The 19,103-nt window shown below is 37.2% G+C and overlaps 1 protein-coding gene, 1 long non-coding RNA gene and 1 pseudogene across 2 annotated transcripts; 1 reads left to right on the top strand and 2 right to left on the bottom strand.

The window, feature by feature from the left end:
* Positions 1-334: 334 nt before the first annotated feature.
* Positions 335-3,545, top strand: LOC113680758 (uncharacterized). The gene is made up of 3 exons (XR_003447117.2): positions 335-631; positions 1,953-2,024; positions 2,120-3,545. It is a non-coding gene; the product is annotated as an uncharacterized LOC113680758 (long non-coding RNA).
* Positions 3,546-13,707: 10,162 nt separating this feature from the next.
* LOC149049465 (tyrosine-protein kinase Src42A-like) lies at positions 13,708-15,270 on the bottom strand. Its single transcript, XM_089197861.1, has 2 exons — positions 14,998-15,270; positions 13,708-14,538 (listed from the first exon to the last, which is right to left on the bottom strand). Exons 1-2 carry the CDS (start codon positions 15,268-15,270, stop codon positions 13,708-13,710), a joined length of 1,104 nt encoding a protein of 367 aa, XP_089053987.1.
* A 924-nt stretch (positions 15,271-16,194) lies between these two features.
* LOC149049466 (uncharacterized) lies at positions 16,195-18,999 on the bottom strand (annotated as a pseudogene).
* Between the last annotated feature and the right edge of the window lie 104 nt (positions 19,000-19,103).

Raw genomic sequence — 19,103 nt, forward strand, 5'->3', positions numbered from 1 at the left:
ATGTGCTTCGAAGATCATAACTGCACATCTTTTGAAGATGACAAATCACCTGAGGGCTCTCAGTTAAATGACTCATGCTTTCATTTTATAATTATGAGTGAGATTGCAGTAAATTATAATTCTCACATTGAATCGCATGTGATCTTTCCAAAAAAAAAAAGTGGCCAAAATACAACAATTCTATAAACTGTTATCTGTTTTATGCAACCATAGCCTGATTTTGATGGAATATTCGATTCCTTAATGATCTCATACAGTTTAATGTGATCTAAATCAATCTTAAAGTTCACCTGTATTTATCATATCCAGAAAATAAACTGTGTAAGTTAGTTTCCGCCGCATTCACTGACTTGGTTTCCATGAATATTGACCTGAAGCACTTAAATCGTTCAAATTCTTAACTCGTTTCATCACAGGTGTCCCAAGCTCACGATTAAAGGAAAAGCAAACGATGAATTCATGAAAGCGTGATGCGTTATGCGACTTGGTGTTACTAAAGGAGCCATTTAGGATTTTAATACGTTATAAGGAATAGTATGAGGAACTTCCGTTTAATAACAAGAATAACAGCGATGGCAAAACAAGCTTAAAACGGCAGAGAACGCCGGAAACCACAATGGACACACAAGATGTGAGTAAGTTCTAATGATTCTACTAAAATTTCGAAATATTTATCGACCATATTTCGTTTCCCATACTATTCCATATAACATGTTTAACGTGACGCCATCAAGAATTAATCGTTTGCTTATTTTCGAAACGTGAGCTTGGCACGCATGTTTTAAATATTTTTGTAAGAACGGTTGCTGCGGGGGATGTTTGATTTTCGTTAGCTCGTAAGAATGCGCCAGAAACATGATGACGGCACACCTACATAATTCAATTTATGTAAGGAATTTTAGCGTTCTATTTCAGACTTATGGATCATTTATGAATGAGATTGGTAAAAAATTACTTCTCATGACCTTTTTGATAAGAAGGTCAACATACAACAATTCTTTAAACTGTGTTACTGTTTTAAACAGTCACCGTGTGATTTTGATGGAACAATTAATTCCATTTATTGAGTGGCGAGGTTTCGCCTTAGAATTTCGCTTGCTAATCAGCTTTTTTATAGGAGCTTATTTCACTGAAAGAGGACTTTACTTTGATTTTGATGTTTGAAAGAGCAAAGAAGGAGACATCTTCAAAGAAAAAAAAATCAGCAAACTTCACACTTACTACGACTGAAAATATTTTGTTAATATTCTTATGTTAATTGATTGAGGGTTTCAGTTGTGGTATATTTTCAAACATCTTCAAAAAGAAGAAAAATCTTTGCATCATGCCTGTTTCACAAAGTTCTACTTTGCTGCTCAGTGTGACACTGTTATTCGCGATTCAGTAGTTATCTTCAGTTGTTGGATTTGAGAAATGAAATTGGGAACCATTCTCTGTTATATTGTGATAGCCACTGTATTGTTTCTTTTACTTGGTTTCATATCACTTGTTTTTTTCCCTTTTTTAGCTCTTCGTGATAACGAAGATTTGTCACACTCGTCTTTCGCTCTTTAGCACCGGCGTGCTCTTGTGATGATATTTGGAGAGAGAGAGTTTTACAAACACTACTTTCTCGGGCTCGCACGCCTTAGCCTACGGCTGAAATTCGGTGAAGATAAAAGGACAAACTATGAGACTGTCTATGCCTCGTTATTGACCGAGGATTGTTGGCAGAGGTGGATTTCGATCTCTCAAACCTCCAAAGAATCTAAAACGCTGAGTTTTGATCTAAAACGATGAGTTTTGATCCTAAGAAAAGAAAGCATGGCTAGGAAATTGCAACTATTGTTCATGTTTGTGTCGAAGCTTCGGCAGTTAAAATTTTCAAGCAGACCAAATGGAGCCGAACAGCCTATAACTGTCTTAATCTTTAACGGTCAAAAAGCTGACAATCTATGTTATGTCGTTGTTAGTGAATGTTCCGGCATTAGAGAAACGGCAAAAAGACCAGGTTTGACTGAGAATGTCAAGGTACAATTGAATAGGTAAGTTTTTTTACCGTTTTATTGTTTACTTCATTTGAAAGTATGATTATCCTGTTTTTACGCCAATATTTTGTTGTTTTTATTATTGAAAACAGACAGGCAAAGAAAGATGGTAGAGTATAACGCTGTTATTGAAACGGACCATCAGCTTGAATTAGAATTCCCATCCATTCTAAACGGCAATGATAAATTTCAACGTGATTTATTTATTTATTTTGCTTTGAATGTTAATTGAATATTTTTTAGCTCAGGTTTTGCGTTGCGTTTTCCCCTTCCGCATTTATATCATAAGCTAGTCATTCAATAATTGATACCGACACAATTGAATATTTACCATTTATAAAGATTTTTGTTTACGTTGAATTGAAAATATTGAAATATGTGCTTTCTTCACTAATCGTTGTTTCAGCGGCAGCGAAGCAGTTAAAAGCGGGTTGTTGCTTGAACGCTACTGAAATTTTTAGTATTCAGACAGGCGAGCAAAGCGTGATGCTCTGGGAATAAAAACTTTTAGGGGCCTTTTACATGATATCCGAATGAGTTTTGTACAAGAACGAGATCATACCGGTTGCCACATAATAACCAGCGTAAAATTTATTCGAAATGAGTCATTTCTGAGTGAGTTTATTGGGGTTTTTATTACAGAACGAAACACTCATTCTGGACAACCTTTTCTACCTGTACAATGTAAACGCGGCACGGCTCTCATATTTGTATGAATCCTCTGTAGGAGCAAGGGAAGCATTGAAAAAGACAGAAAAGGATATAAACACTTGTTTTTACAGGCTAGTTGTTGCCACTCCCACACGGTTAAGACTTAAGCACCTTTTAAAATTTTATATAGCGGTCGTTTTTGAAATTCCAGGCGCGCACCCCCGCCCTCCTATGTAAAGGGGTCCCCCGGGGGTGCTAATACGTGCAGCACACTTGACATTTAGCAAGGCCAAATTCTGATGTGATTTTGGCGAAGAGAAACATGTTCTGTCAGCGTCTAGTTGCTAGTGCGGAAGGGCCCTTTACCACCACGTGCATAATTACGCGTCCCCCTAGACGGCGGAAAGCCAACACAGTGTTCAGACCTTAGTTCAGAAAACTCCGCCTCTGTCTGAATTTTTGGTAGCCTATTGACCAATTCCCAATCGAATTTTCCAGACATCTTGAGTACTATCTGTGATACACGCTTGCCAACTCCCCTATCAGCTTTTGGAATCGACTTAACCCTACCTTTACCATGGCCGGACATTTCTTTTGGCACCCTACATCTGCTATTGAAACCACTATTCCACCCAACACCGAGATATGATCTCTAAGTAGGGCAATTTGTAAAATCATCGATATCTTTTGGCGTCTCGAAGATGCCGGTGTCGCAGCGGATTTGGACCCCCCGCGGGTATGGACCCCCTACCAAACTTTCCTTTTAAGCATCCTTTGTATCATAGGTAACTAATTCTATTTGCAAACTTTTTTGTCGACGTTCTTTTCAATCACAACACAACATTTCCTCAATAAAGGTAAAAAAAAACAACAACAACAGTCATCTCGTTCTTATTCTACCGCATTCATTATAGCGAGTCGAACAGTATACGCAAGAATTAGATGTGAACAAACTACTGCATTCGAACTATTGAAATTGTTACAATAAATCTTTGCTTCTTCTGATGCGAATCAACATTGGTACGAAACGTCATAACAATAGTGTAGACTATCGCGTCCAGTCACAAAAATTACTCAGTCTGATTTTCAAAAATAATAACATTAAACAGTTTTTGAACAACAACGAAGAAACTACTCGTACTACAAGTCGTTCGTAAAGCCTATGATAAGTAAAAATGTTTCGATTCTGAACTATTGAAACTCTCAGCTTATTTTCAGACGCAAATCAACGTTAATGTCAACGTCTTAACAAAAGTGGAGACTATTACATCGAACTCAATCTTATTTTCTAATTTTAACGATTATTAACTGTTGAGGGATCCGAAATAACGCCTTAACAATTACGAAGACATCTAGAGTCCGGCAATCTGCAAACAATGCAGAGCCACTCGTCCTCCGAGGCGCGCAGTCTTAAATCCCTCGCACTCTACCATGTCGTCCCTACACTCGGGCATTGAACAATGACAAAAATAAATTAGTGTCATAAGTTTGTTTCTTATTGAATCTAACGGTGTTCGACTATCGCGGAAAAGGTTAAAAAACGACCTCTCTCCAGACATTAAACTAAATTCTTGCCCATTTTCCCTTGGTCACAAGAAACATCCTGCGGGATGCCAGTTCGTGTGCATTAACGTACGCATGTTTTGAATTGAAAACATACTTTAGTACGCTCTGGAACGTAAAGTATCACCCATTTTTACTAGAACGTTAAGGATGATGTTTTCACCCAGTTTTGTTGAGGGGTCCAAATCCGCGGAGGGGGGGCGGGGGGGGGGGGTCCAAATCCGCTAGAGGTTTTGGACGGGGGGGGGGGCGCGCGCGGGGCGGGGGTCCATTTCCGCTAGCGGATTTGGACCGGGGGGTCCAAATTCGCTGGACACCGGCACGCGACAAAACAAGATCAACTTCATTTTCTGGATCTGAAAACTTGCAACTCCGCAAGTGAATTGAAATGTCTTTTTAACAATCACGCAAGGGAACGACTTGGTCTTCTCGATAACTTAACCCACAAGTTGCAACGATTTAACTAAATAGCAAATCTCCATATTAGCATGTAAGATGAGACGCTTATAAAACAGATCAGTTAGCTAAATCAGTATCTAGCTTGTCAGTCAAATTGACTACTGTAACCATACTTTGACTTCAGCCGGCAAAGGAATCATTGATGGATCTGGACATTTTAGTTTTCTGAATGAAGTAATTCCTGAAAGGTTTTTCTAGATGTCATGCAAAGAGGAAAAAAACCCATCTCTTGGTATTTCGGAGGTTGACTCATCTTTGAAATTCTGTGTCACGCTTGTCACGCAATTGATATAATAATTTAGAGAAGATATATAAACTGGAACTCAAGTCTCGCTAGAATGTGGTAGAGCATAATTAACGTGATCATCGAAACAGCTAATAAAATCATAAGTAAACAAGGTAAGAATGTTATGTTAGATTTTTTTTGCAAATTGTAGTGATTTATGCCAGTTAACGGTGGCGACAAGTAGGCGCACCATGTATATTTCATAGTCGCTATAAAGTAAATTTTGCCGGACTTTGAGTTCGTCTCAAGATAGAACAACACAAACACACAAGGAAATTTTTACATTAACTTTATAACCATCCTTTTTTCTTATTTAAGCTTGAAGCTCAGTATGTGTCGGTCATTGTTAAACTTAAACTGTCTTTGTTTTCGACATAGGAAAGTATGTCGGACAAAAATATTCACCAAAAAATAAATATTTGTTTTCCAGCTTCAATAACGACAGGGGATTAAGTTTAGATGATAAAACAATTGATTATGTTAACAGAAATACCGTAGGTCTGGTACATTCGTTACATGAGGTCACACAACTCGTGTATTATTCACGGTGAAAATTTGCATATTTGAGCGGTCGAACGAAAAAAATTATTTCTCGAAAACTAAAATAAATTTTTACAAAAAAAAACTATACCACAATTACTAGGACATATTGGGCTCCAAAGTATGAAAGTAGGAGGGAAAACAAATTTGGGTGACTTGCCGCTGTTTGTTTGATGCATGCTGACATTAGCTCTTTAGAAGAGAATCAATTTCAGTGCGAGATGTAAGCTATCTGCTGTTTACAGTTAAAATAGCTTAAATAAACAAAAAAAAGCCGTTGCGTTAAAATAAATTTAATTTTTTGCACGAAATGAAACAGCCATTCATAAATATTGGCAAAGTGAAATGAATTATATTATCGTTATCTTTCAGAAGTATGCATAGTTCATGTTGCTGAAAAAGAAAGTGAAGTGTTTGAATCTTCGTACAACTTCATTATCCTACGGAAATAATGGAGTTCTAATTCTGTTAAAGATTAATTTGTTTTATTGACATGTTCACAAGCTTGGACCAAAGATTTTCTTTATATGAGCACGACTGTGCCTGAAACGCGTATATTTAACAAATAGATTCCAAGTTACCGTGCGTCTGTTCAGTAATAGATCACAGATGACAGTAATAGATCACAGATCTGGGGTATAGTTTACAATGAGGATAAAGTTCCTCCTTTCTATAACCCTCTCTTAATAATATTATGTTATATGTTGTTACTTAAATACAGTTGTTATAAATTTTAAAAAAAATTGTGGTAAGAACAAAAAAGTGGCACACGTGGCGTAGCCGAGTGTGTCACTGATGTTCTTATCACTTTTTGACGTCCTCTGTGATCTATTACTGAACAGACGCACGGCAACTTAAAATCTATTTGTTTTATATAATAAAGAATTTTAAAAAGTTTTAATGATGACGTCATCTATACGTCTGTCCTCCAACACAGCACGAAAAAAGAGATTTACGGAAGATTAAAGTTGCGTAAATCTGCGTAAAGTTCGTTAAGTAACTTCTGTAGTGATGGGAGACCACAAATTTCGAATGTTAATGTTCGTGGTGTTTTTAAGTGATATTAGAACAATATTATCGTTTTCTCTATTTTTATATTGACACCAATATAAAGTGAGTGTTTTAGTTCTCAGTTGTTTCTGTTAACAATATTTCAACCTGAGATTAATGGAAAATTTTCAATTTTGACTACTGATGTCAGAACAAAATTTGAAGTTATAATCCTTCAGTTATTTAATTGTTTTAAAGTGTTCAAATTCGTCATACTTCAAACGATATAAGAACAATGTTTTTAAATTTTTAACTTATTGCCTTTTCATTCGTATTATAAATTGATATTATTAGAACAAGGTTAGTTTGGTGGCATTATTTCAGAAAAATGATTTTTCAACAAAGATTGCAAATAATATCTGAAATGTTATCGTTAATGATTGAATGTTAAAGTACTCACATGCAAGGGAGCATGTATTTCTGACAAATATACAAGATTGTGAATACAGCAGAGTGATTAATTGATTGACTGTCCCTATTCCGTACAAACAACTTTTTAACCTAGCTTTAAAAGTGGGAAATCGGTTGATCGACTTAACTTTTATGTTTCCCTTAAGCGATATAAAACAAAGCAGATTTTTTATTTTCTGCACAGGTGGGATTTGAATTTTCACAATCTGTGAGCGATTTATACGGCTGCTTCACACAAGAATAAATTTGACTTTACGTCACGCGTAAATTTGGCACAAAGACGCCTATACTCTATTAACGCATATACATAAAGCTAGCGTAAATCTCTACCGTACACCAGCTTTACGCTGTGCTTAAAGTCTTCTTAGAGAAGTCTCATTACTCTAGCTTTACGTCAAAGCGTAAAGGCTGTATAAAGCGTGCCTTTACGTAACGTAAATGTGGCGCAAAGCTGTGTAAAGCAGAACTTTATGACTGCTTTACGCCAACCTTACACCAACTTAAATTTGTCTTTTTATGCTGTGCGCAATAGATCATAAGTGAGAACCAATCAGAATGCGTACATAACTAAGCTTATTATATAAAGTCATTTGTCACTCTAAAGTATGAATGGTCACCAGGTGAGAAATTGAGAAACGTGCAGGTTGGAGGATTCATTGGTGTCTGAAGTTCATTGTTAGATTGGATAAGCTGGTATTTTATTTCACTTCAATGAATTTCAAAGTTGAATAATTATTTAGATAGAAAACCATTTCGAAGATCACTTTGTCTTTGATTTATTCCCTATTCAGGACAACTCTTGACAGCCACACCTTGAAAATCAATAGGCTTAATGGATTCAAATTCGATATAATCTACACAATGTTACAAAATCGGCTAAAACTGTAGCGCCTAGCTCTAAGAACTACCTCTGGGACATACAGAGCATATCATTACTTTTCGTTATCTTCGTTTCTACAATCAGTGATCGTGCGCCCTACGAAACAATCATTTTAAGGATCGAAACAATCGTTTCCGACGAGCTTCAATAACCTCTGCTTTCATTTTCACTTGGACAACACATTGAACGTATCCATCTATCCACATCCGGTTCACGTTTTTTTCTGCTTTCTGTAAATCTCACTTAAGTTTGGTGATAAAAACGATCATCTATGAAAATTATAATTTATTAGGAAATAGTAGATTAGCTTACATGAGTACTGCCGATGCGCAACATGTAACAGGCTGTCTCATTCTCAATACCAAACCATTCATTCTCCCTATGAACAGTTTTGGTTGCATTTATTCCCAGATCCACAAACGGAGTTTGCTTTCTGTCTTGTTTTGCGTCAGGCGTTGGATCTCTCTCAGCCAAAATTTACGAACAAGGAAATCACCGAATCCGTTTTTTATAGTCATCCCAGGTGTGGTTGAAATCAACAGTGTTACATAGTCTCTTCTGGATCACTGTTCATCCTCCACCAGCTGTTGTCTGGTCGCAATATACATCAAAGGACCTTTGTTATCGGGGTAGATTGTATAAACACCGCTGATTCTTGCTCAGCACAATTCCTGGCTGTTAACAAAAAATGATTTAAGTTGGGTTGGTTTGATTATGGATATTAGGGAAAGACCATGAAACCAAGTAAAAGAAACAAGCAGCGAGTAAATTATCAGCACTTTTTAACCGGCGATTCTAATTAACTGCTTGCCACTCCGTTAATAGCTGTCTTCTTCAAGTTAGATTTAAAACTCAAGGGTTATAAGAATATATCAGAGAACTTAGATTGATACTTGCATTTCTCAGATCCTTTATTGTTGTTTTTGCAACTTATTGAAGCTGAACGAGTAGAACATGGCATTTGAAACGTGAATAAAAGTGTCAGACTGAGCAGCAAATCAGAACTTTGTGAAGCAGACATTAGTCGTGGTTTCACTGGCCCTTTTACCCATGGGTAAATAGCGTTTGCCCACGGGCAAGGACGTTTTTGTGTGTAACCGCTTTCCCCAAACCGAAACTGCCCTTGGGTTATTTCCATGGATACATCAAAAAGAACAAAAGAACTTCCCATAACTGTTCCTGAACTGAAAAGTTCGGTTTATCCGCTCCCTGAGGTGGCTTGACCAATTATAAAGCAAAATGTAGCTAATACAGGAAGTCGCCTGCAGTGTTTTAAGGTGACCTCCGATGCACTTGGCTAATTTCGCGCCATCTTCGGTGTCTTCTCGCAAAAAACTGCTGGACTGTTATATTTATGGAGGACTGTCGCATAACAGGAAGGAAAATCACTGATATTTAGCTTAATAGATCTCGATTCGTAACATCCATGTTGCTCTGTACTTCTCCTGCTAATTTGTCAGGTCAGTGAACTTATATCTTATTATATTTGACCCTAAGGGAAGTCTTTTACTGTGAAACAGCATCCCCAAGGGTTAAAAGAAACCTGAGCTCAACCAAACCCAAGCCATTTACCCTCCGTAAGGCCCCAAACCCAAGGTGTGCGTAATCACGGCTATAATATGAGAAAATTTTTTCTCCAACCTTAAAGCTGTATATTTTGTGATGAAGCACAGTCGAAGACTAAATCAATTTCAACTGCTCAACCCTTGTATTTATGTCCAAGATACTCCCTAAAGCTAATACGGTGTGAAACTGTAGACGTAATAAGAATATGCTCGAGGACAACCGTACTTCCCAGGAATGTCCCTATACTCCTAAAGAAGTATTGCAAGTTATTGAAGCTGCATGAGTTGAAGATAACATTTGAAACGTGAATAAAAGTGTCACACTGAGCAGCAAATTAGAACTTTGTGAAGCAGACATTATGTGCTTAAACATTTTCTCCAACCTTAAACCTGTCTATTTTGGGATGAAGCACAGTTGTAGAATGAAGAAATTTCAACTCTTTAACCTTTTATCTATAACCAAGATATTCCCTAAAGCTAATAGGGTTTGAAACTGTAGACGTAAAAAGAATATGCTCGAAGATAACTCTATCTCCCGGGAATCTTCCAATACTCCTAAAGGAGGATTTTTGAAACATAGGCATCTGTATGTCATTCTCGAATTACCACATTATTAGATGTTCCATCACAATCAGACTATGACTGTATGGAGGGCATAATAATTCATAGATTTGTTTCATGTGTTATTCATCAATAAAAAAGAGAGTAATAAAATGTTTTGCAAATTTTATTCATCAAATGATCTCATTACTCTTGAATGTTCTAAGGACCCAGAGGATTTGTAATTCTCCATAACGTGCCCCGTCATCATCTTCGTGCGTGTTCTTACGAGTTATCGTACTTCTTACAGCCCCCCAGCACCCGTTCCTATAAATATTTTCTTTTATATTTCAGAGTAGAGTTTCGACAATTAAGTTCATAAGGTCGCAACGTGTTCCGATGTTTCGCAATCTTAGAACTGCGTCTCTGAATACATAAAACTGTGCATGAAACTGGTAGAAAACTTACATTGTGTAGGTTGTTTAAAAGTGAGATAGAGTAGCAATTGATGGACTTTTCTCATGATAAAGTCTTGAGCCTTACGGATTTTCTTAGTGAACCACTCACGAATATATTAATTTGTCATTACACAAAATTAATATGTGTAATTAATTCACTTAAGATTCAACATGAGAGGGTGTGCACAAAGTGAAATCATTTAATCGTCAATTTATGAATTATTTTCGTCATAAAACAAGATAACGTGAGAAAATGGTATTGAGAGACGTGGATGCAATGTCAGAGTTCTACTGTCCCCACAATAAGCGGCAGAATGCGCTATGAGTTCCGCTTGAAGACTCAATAAAAAAATTAAGCGAGACAAATACATGAGTACCAAAATACTCCTCCAGTATTACCGGTATTTTCTTTTTCGAATCTTTATATGGACCTTTGGAAAGGCTTTGATCAATTATTATTCATTTAATTTGGCCATGAAGACGGATAACGGGAGCAAATGATGTTGAAACACTAAGGTGTTAGTTAAGTTACTCATGTGCAAGATCAGAGCGTCATTATTTCCATTTGCGAAGGATAAACCGTGAGTCATGCTTAAACACTCAAATTTAACAATCAGCAAGCCAAATACCTGAGTACCTGGGTCGCTCTGACGAAGGGCTAACGCTCGAAAGGTCAGCTTTGAAACTCTTCACGGACGCCAATTTACGTTGTCAAAGTTGATAATACCAAATTACATAAAACCTCAACCACAATTATTTTCTTTTTGAAGCGTAGTAAATAAAATCGTACTCATGACGAGGTACGCCAAATTATTATGAACTTTTCACGACAACAAGAGATGTATGATGCAATAATGCAAACCTCTTTATGTCAAATGTACAAAGTGGATTTTTTCCTTTCGATCATACCTGTAATAAATTTTTAACAGACGTTAACATTACTCTTGAGTTATGAAGGCATGTTTAAATACGTTGAAGAATTTCTCATCCTTAGGTAATGATTTATGAAATGACGAAATTTCATGACGCAATGATCTTCATCAGCGCGTTAGGACCTGTACTCAGTGTAAGGAAAATGACTGATCCTGAACACGAGTGCATCCTTTCATTATGAAACGGAAAGCCAGTGGCTCACACGCAGACTGTATCCGTGCCTTTGACTCATCCAGGGTCATTTTAGACGAAACATATATAGATGGCTGTGGGTGTTCACGGGTTTTAGGTGAGATTGACTTTAACGTGTGTGGCATATAGAAGCATTCAAAATCAATAGGGCTACTGATGAACGTTTTCTGCTATTAACATTTGGTTCATACGTCAACGTGCGTTCATCGAGATATGAAGCAAGCAGGAAGTTTATACACTGGACGAAAAAATGGATTTACTAGTGTTTGTCAAGGTGTGCAAATGTGTTGCAAATTTGGGGCTCTAAATTTGAACTGAATTTGCACCAGCTGTAAACTGAAGGTAAACTCAAGTATTTGTTCCTGACAAAATTGCCTGCAAATGTGATGTAAATATTACATTTGCTCAACATTTACCTTACATTTGCTACCAAGGTAAACCTGGAGCTTTAACACACAGTTGTCAAGCATTTGCCTTTGGTGCAAAAGTGACATATTTACTATTAATGCAATTACAAGTAAACATTATGCAAAACAGTTTGTTTGCAGCATTTTTCAACCATATTTACTTGCAATAGAAATAAGTACCTTTGCAATTAATACACTCTAATTTGCTAATTGAGCAAAGCTGTTCATTTGCTATAAATTTGCACTGATGTCAAACAAACAAAAATAAAACCCCTACTGAGTGGCCATTTGCCAGTTCCCTAAGGGTGGCTGATTAACTGGGTTTGACTGTATTCAGAATAAAATTTGATATAGCTGAAATTGGAAGTAAATGAGATTGATCTATTTACCTTTGCTAGAAATCTGAGGGAAGTAACAATTCAGGCCACAGGCTTGTCAATCATCCACTTAGAGGCTGATTACAAGAGTCAGGCTGGCCTGCCCATATAATGTGATCTTAGAAAACAGTCAACTCAGCTCATGTAATCCACTCCTTATTAAAAAAAAACTAATAGAACAAACAAAAGAGGCAGGCCTCTGCCTACCACAGATATAACATTTTATTGTCTTCATAAACACTGCAAACATATATTGCATGTGGAAGTTATTATTATTTTAGCTGTTATCACACAAAACTGACAAATTATTTTGATTGGGCTGAACAAATTGTCTACAATATAAATCATGTGTTATATAGATCATGTCTTCAAAACTCAAGTCACAATAATTCCTAAGAAACTCTCATATACAATTAAACTAAATAAATAGCTTTACAAATCAAATACCTTGGTATACAATTAAAGAATGGGTAGAAGAAAGACTTCTGTCACTTGAAAGCACTGAGTTACAAGATGTGCCATTTGATGACCCTTACAAATTTTCACCACTCAGATTCAGAAGCATACAGTTTCAACAGGATCACCTGAGAAAGAAATTTCTTGAAGAAAGTGATATAACATCTAAATATTTATCATGCATGTCCTGATGTAACTGCAAAATGTCTTCATCTGTGCTTTATAGGATAGCACCAAAATCTCAATTTATACTATAGATTTACTATAAGTAAATGTAAATGCAATATCAAAACTGAGTGAACCAAGTTTTATCCAATTACCAATATCCGGATACTCAAGTAATAACTACTGTGTCACTTACAAACAATAAGAACAATTAATACATAATAGTTTGTGTTTCCAGCACTCTATAAAGGCAACAAAAAATAAATGTCTGTATCAAGCATTACTACAGTGAGGTTAACACTTGGTTATTCTCTGTAGTTAGTCCTTTTCTTCTTATTTTTTTTTTGTATATGTACAATACAATTGTATATGTATATTGTGAAATTTTTATTTCATGATTATTGTAAATTTCATTTAATATATTCAAACTATTTATTCATGAAAATCTCCCTATGAAACTGACATACTGTATTAATTTCACAGAAATATCTATTAATCTATTGACTTAATCCAAAGCTTCAAATCAAACAGGGTAAAAATTTTACTTACACAATTGCAGTACCACAAAAGCACTGACTGACAAGATGTGCCATCTCATCATTTGCCAACCTACGATGTGCCATCGAGAAAGCTTTCAGTGCTCTTGTGGGAACAAGTCTGGGTAGGAAAAAGGACAGATTCCTCACTCCCCCCCCCCAAAAAAAAAAAAATCTAAGAAACAGTGAACAGTTTCAACAGGATTGTATGTTAGTAAACATATATTAATTGCTTGATATGCAATTTTAGTCGCCCCTCTAGTTCATCAATTATCTCACTTAATTGTGGTCTTAACTCAGGATCACTAAGAATGCACTTTTTCCCCAAAGTACAAAGGAAGTGGCATTGGAGGTATGTACCAACTGCACAGATCACTCTTCCAAAAGAGAATACATCACTGGCATGTGAAGGTGGACTGGCACCACAGGCAATTTCAGGAGCAATGTGACCATGCTTACTTTTGTAAAGTTTTTGTTCTTCAGGAGTGAAATGTTTCACAAGGGAATCAACTGCTGTTAAAGCTACACATTTGCCAAAATCAATTAATATGGCACGATACTCATTGTTTACATGTGAGATAAGGACATTATCTGCTTTGATATCTCTGTGAAGAAATCCTTGTTTATGTAAATAGGATATTGCCTGAGCCAACTGATTGATCAAGGTCAGCCAAATAACCTGTGAAAGGTTTAAACTTCTGCTCTTCAGTGCCAAACACAATGTGTAAGGCTTGTCCAAAACATGGTAAAAGGACGACACTAGATGGTAAGGCTTTGAAAGAGTACACATCCCAATAAGAAGAGGAAAATTTGCATGTTTGAACTTTGACATGACTCTTGCCTCCTGTTTGACCTCCTCTGCTGTAGCAGAATAAAATGTTTTAACTGCAACAGGATTGCCCCTGTAAAACATCTTGTTACAGCACCCAAACACACCAGAACCCAGATGTACCTTCACCTCCATTCCAGATTCATCTTTTGGGGGCTCCAAAAGGGCACAGTCAATTTCCACAATGGATTCACATGTTGCTTTTGCAATGACCTACATTTCAGCAAGACAAAAATTAATGTACTGTAAATCCTTTGTTAGCCCCCCTTTTCAGAGCAGGAAACAAATCATAAATAAATGCCTCTCTAAATGTTGTAATGTATTAATTTATTTAAACAAATTTTTAAATAGCGATTTCTTTTCATGGTAACGTGAATGCAGTGACGCCAAGGTCAGATCAGGAAATGTAGATGGGGTCACACTTTCAACATGGCTGCTTTACTTGAAGTTAAGAGTTTGAGATGATGGTAAAATTTATTCTAATGAGGAAGACTTGGTCAAACAGCGTCAGGAGGTTGATGCAGCGACTCATTCTCTGACAGGACCCTAGACCACCACCCCCCCCCCCCTCCCCTCCTCCACTTTAAGGGAGATGAAAATGAGGATTAGATCATGATGATGCACCCGCTTAAAAACCTTTCCGGCTATGAAGATTTAAAATATAGTACACACCTTCCCTTGCACTACAGATTGCCTTGGAATCAATGTCCTAGCCTTTCTTAAAGCCTCCTCTCGCTTGAGAAGTGAGTGCCATCGATCATAATTTTTTCTCTCTTTATAGTCGCATATCTTTCGTTGTTTCTCGAGGCGAGCCTTCTCGATCTTTAATCCAGACGCAAGTGTCTTCTCTTTGTTAAGGTTCCTCTGTAGTCGTTTCCGTTTTTTCCTTCCTCTTTTCATTCGTCTTATCTCCTCCTTTGTGTTTTCACGGCTTATCCTACCCATGAACACGATAAAAAATGTTGAAAATTACTATAATCTTGCCCTTGCCTAGCTCGCAACATCAGATTCTGTTTTAAGGCGCCAAAACGACCGCTGACCAGCGAGTAGTTAACTTCAAGATTTTCGTCACCAGACTTTTTTGGACTTCGCAATGATAACAATGATAACAATGATAACAAACTTTTTTTTTCAGCTGAAGGAAATCACTACTAAGTGGACCTTGGAGAAAAGAGGGCTGGGAGGAATAGCAAATATTCCCCCCTCCCCCCCCCCCAAAAAAAAAAAACAATTATCTGTTTGGGTCTAACAAGGTGCACACAGTAAAAAGGGAAGGGGTGATCTAGGATGGAGGAATTTGATACTTCAATGGTATTAATCTAAATGAACTGTACAAAAAATTACTAGTTGCTTGCCAGTCATTTTAATAGTTTTATATAGAAAGTCCCTAAGAAATCTTGCTAATGTCCATGCCATACAGTGGAACCCTAATAAAAGGAAGGGCCATGGGTCTCACAAAATATGTTCACAATATTATGAGGTTTTATTATATCAAGTTTTTTTTATATATTTTACTTTTACTAGGGTGAAAAATGCATTGCATCATTCGCTAAACTGAGGACTTCTTTATATACAGGTTTTTTAAATCAAGGTTCCACTGTAACAGGTTGCAAATAAAAACAAAATTAAGTTTCCAACAAAAGCGCAAGTAATTAATAAGAAAAATGACAATTTTATACTGGCTGTGTAATGTAACCATTGAGGGCCTGAGAAACCTAAATTCTGATAATAAGCACTGGGCCAACATTTTCCTACAGCGACTTTTTGGTGGGCTTATTTTTGTTAATGTTCAATTATTCATTTAATTTTTTTTAACATTTCCAGGACTTAACTGAAGTTAAAAGCAATTTCAATTTGATGCCTTGGCCTTCACCAGCCACCTTCAACAAATTAAAAAAAGTAAAAGTCAATAAAGGCATGATGATGAAAAAAGAACTGCAATGGTCTATATCTATCAATATATAAAACTTGAACATAAAATAAACTATGAATGGTATCAATCTAATAAGCACTAAAGCTAACACTGCAATTTGCGTGTAAGAGGACAGACCACAAGGACATGTTCATTTTGGAGAATGTCAATTGCTGGTATAAACTTTCCACTGATTCTCTGAATTGGAATAAATGTTGATTCACCTTCAGGTTCAAAGAGATCTTTGCACCAGACCTCAACAGGAGCACCTAAGGAGTATCTTGATGGGTGAGCTTGAAACCAACGTACAGAAGCCAAAACAGAGGTCACATAATGTCCATTTACTTGTACATTTTGTTTCATAAAATAATCAATAACACCTGGTCTCAAATCAGCTCCAGAGGTGTCAATTGTGCCACCAAGTTTACACCACCTTGCCAACACAAATGCTGATCTATCTCCTCTTGATTTAATGGAGCCAAAGAGATCACCATTGAATTTACAACAAGCATAACATTCAAAGTGAGTCGTAACAGAGGTTTCATCCAGCCCATCCAAAAACGTAGCATAGGATTTCTTTAGATGGGGAAGAACATCTACATCTATAGTGTCTCTTGAGTATGGTCCACAGCATGTGTACAAATAGAAACTGCTCTCAAATTCGCCACCAGTTCGCACATGACCAGTGGACAGCACATAAGCTTGGATAATTTTTCCAGACACCTGGTCCTTCTCAGTTAGACACTGTTCTTGAAGACTTCCTGATTGTGATACAGTCTGTTAAGCAGAGGTTTAAATATATCTTGGAACTCAAAAGGCAAAGGCAGATCCTTCATAAACTGACTTGATAAGAACTTGCGCATTAACTGTATCTCAACAGCACGTTGATTGGTTCCGTACTTGCCAAGAATTCCATTATAGCGCTCAAAGCTGAACAGCCAAAATGAATACACAGGTCCATAATCCAAGACACACTCAACAAGATGGGTATGCAGATGTATGTTTGGAGTTACTCTGTGTTTGCCATACAACTTTTCAAAACCCTGGCAAAGCTTCAAAAGGTAGGAGTGGGCCAGCAATGCTTTTCTTTCTGTAAGAACAGTAGAGCACAGGCAAGAACAAGCCATGACAAAATTACGCCACACTTCCATGTCACTGCTGGGCAAGGCATTCCACAAGGCATGTATGGAAAAAAGAACTGTAAATGATTTCCACTGATTGGCTGTGAAGCCCCCATAACTGTTCTGTATTTTCTTGGGCATTCTTCCCACACTGGCGGGAACTTTAAGCTTGTCCATTTTTTCTTGTATCTGTTGCAAGTTATTCTTGTCAAGCAATGACTTCTCTGGATCTAACCATACATTCTTCATAATATGCTTAGCTGTCCCAGTAAACAGATTGTGCATTGGGTCAATAATGTGAAACCGAACACAATCAAAATAAGGCAACAACATTAATTCTGTATACCTTGTTCCAAACTGCTGTTCAAGGTTTGCACAGTCACCAGCAGTTGTTTGGTTCAAGATCTCCTGTGCTTGCAGTCTGTGCTCATTGTTACTCCTTGGAGGGCATGGTTCAAAGCCCGAAAAATCAATTTTGGTACCAACTGAGCCAGGGAAAAATTTCTTGCATTTTGAACAGCCTATATTTGATCCATGGCCAGTAAATCCACAAACCTTTCTCACTGCTGGGATGTCGCAGCCAACACAAAGAAGAGTAGCATGGAATTTGGCATTTATAGTTGACCCATGTGCCTTGACACTTATGCCATCTTTCCACAGCACATTCAGTTCAGCTACGAGGGGCTGTAAGCATGAATTAATGTTGTGTTTTGGTTCGTGGGGCCCAGGGATCACACCAACTAAGAAAACATTTTCTGGTTTGAACCTCTAAGCCCTGGGGAGGTTCATCAGAACCATATAGAGCACTCCAACACTATACACTGAATGCTTGAAAGGCTGGAACCAGTCAACATTGAGCATAAATGCATAGTTCCTCTGTGCTGCCAAAAATGCTTTCCCATCCAGGTTCTGCCATTCCTTCCAGATACGTCCATCAAAGATATCTGCAAGGAATCCATCAGGGATACTCCTGCTTTGCCATAATTCACATTTATCGACAAATCCTGGCATTTGAAGGAATTGACAGAGATTGTCAATGATGCTGTTATAACAGTACACTTTGTGTGGGTAAAGCTTAGTCCCCCCACTCTTTAAGGAAACTTCTTTTAAAAGTGGTTGACCACACTTGGTACGGCGGAAATGTTGCCGATGGTTTGGAAACTGAACAAAAGTACACTTCTTGGTGACTTTTCGACCGCAAACCAGTTCATAGCAGTCATCAAAATTGTACAAAGTGTGACACTTTGGGTACACAATGTATTTAATAAATCTGTCTTTGTCCAGTCCCAGTTGCTTGCGTAGTAAATGGACTGACTTTGGGAACAGCACAGCAAAACTTGCAACAACTGGAAAGATTGTACCCATGGAATCAAACATTGCCCTCAAAAAAGTAAGAAGTATTTCCAATGCATTGTCAGATAATGAAGAAAATGAAGACCAAAGGCACAGGAAAATCAGCAACCAACGAAGAAGATGCTTGAAACTTCCATTTATTCTGGATGTGTTGTTAACATCCACAGAGGGTAGTTGACCCTGATTTTGGGGGAAGTCTGTATCAACATCCTCACCAGGCAAATCCCACACTTCTTCGAGTAATGCATGTGGCATCCTCTCATGATAAATAAAGTCATTCTCTGAATCACTGTCATCAAAACCATGAACTAAAAGGTAATCTCCCTCTTCTAGCTTGTGGATAGGAACACCATCCAAACCTGATAAGTTTAAAAGAGTTATGCATCTGTTAT

Source organism: Pocillopora damicornis, chromosome 2, assembly GCF_964200805.1.
Source record: "Pocillopora damicornis chromosome 2, jaPocDami1.2, whole genome shotgun sequence".
Classification (NCBI taxonomy): domain Eukaryota; kingdom Metazoa; phylum Cnidaria; class Anthozoa; order Scleractinia; family Pocilloporidae; genus Pocillopora; species Pocillopora damicornis.

What these genes read in the sequence shown, in the direction of transcription:
- LOC149049465 (XM_089197861.1), bottom strand. Translation starts at nt 15,270, where the DNA reads ATGGGTAGGATAAGCCGTGAAAACACAAAGGAGGAGATAAGACGAATG. An exon ending in AATCTGTAGTGCAAGGGAAG is followed by an intron (nt 14,539 to 14,997) that starts GTGTGTACTATA and finishes GCTGAAATGTAG; the next exon opens with GTCATTGCAAAAGCAACATG.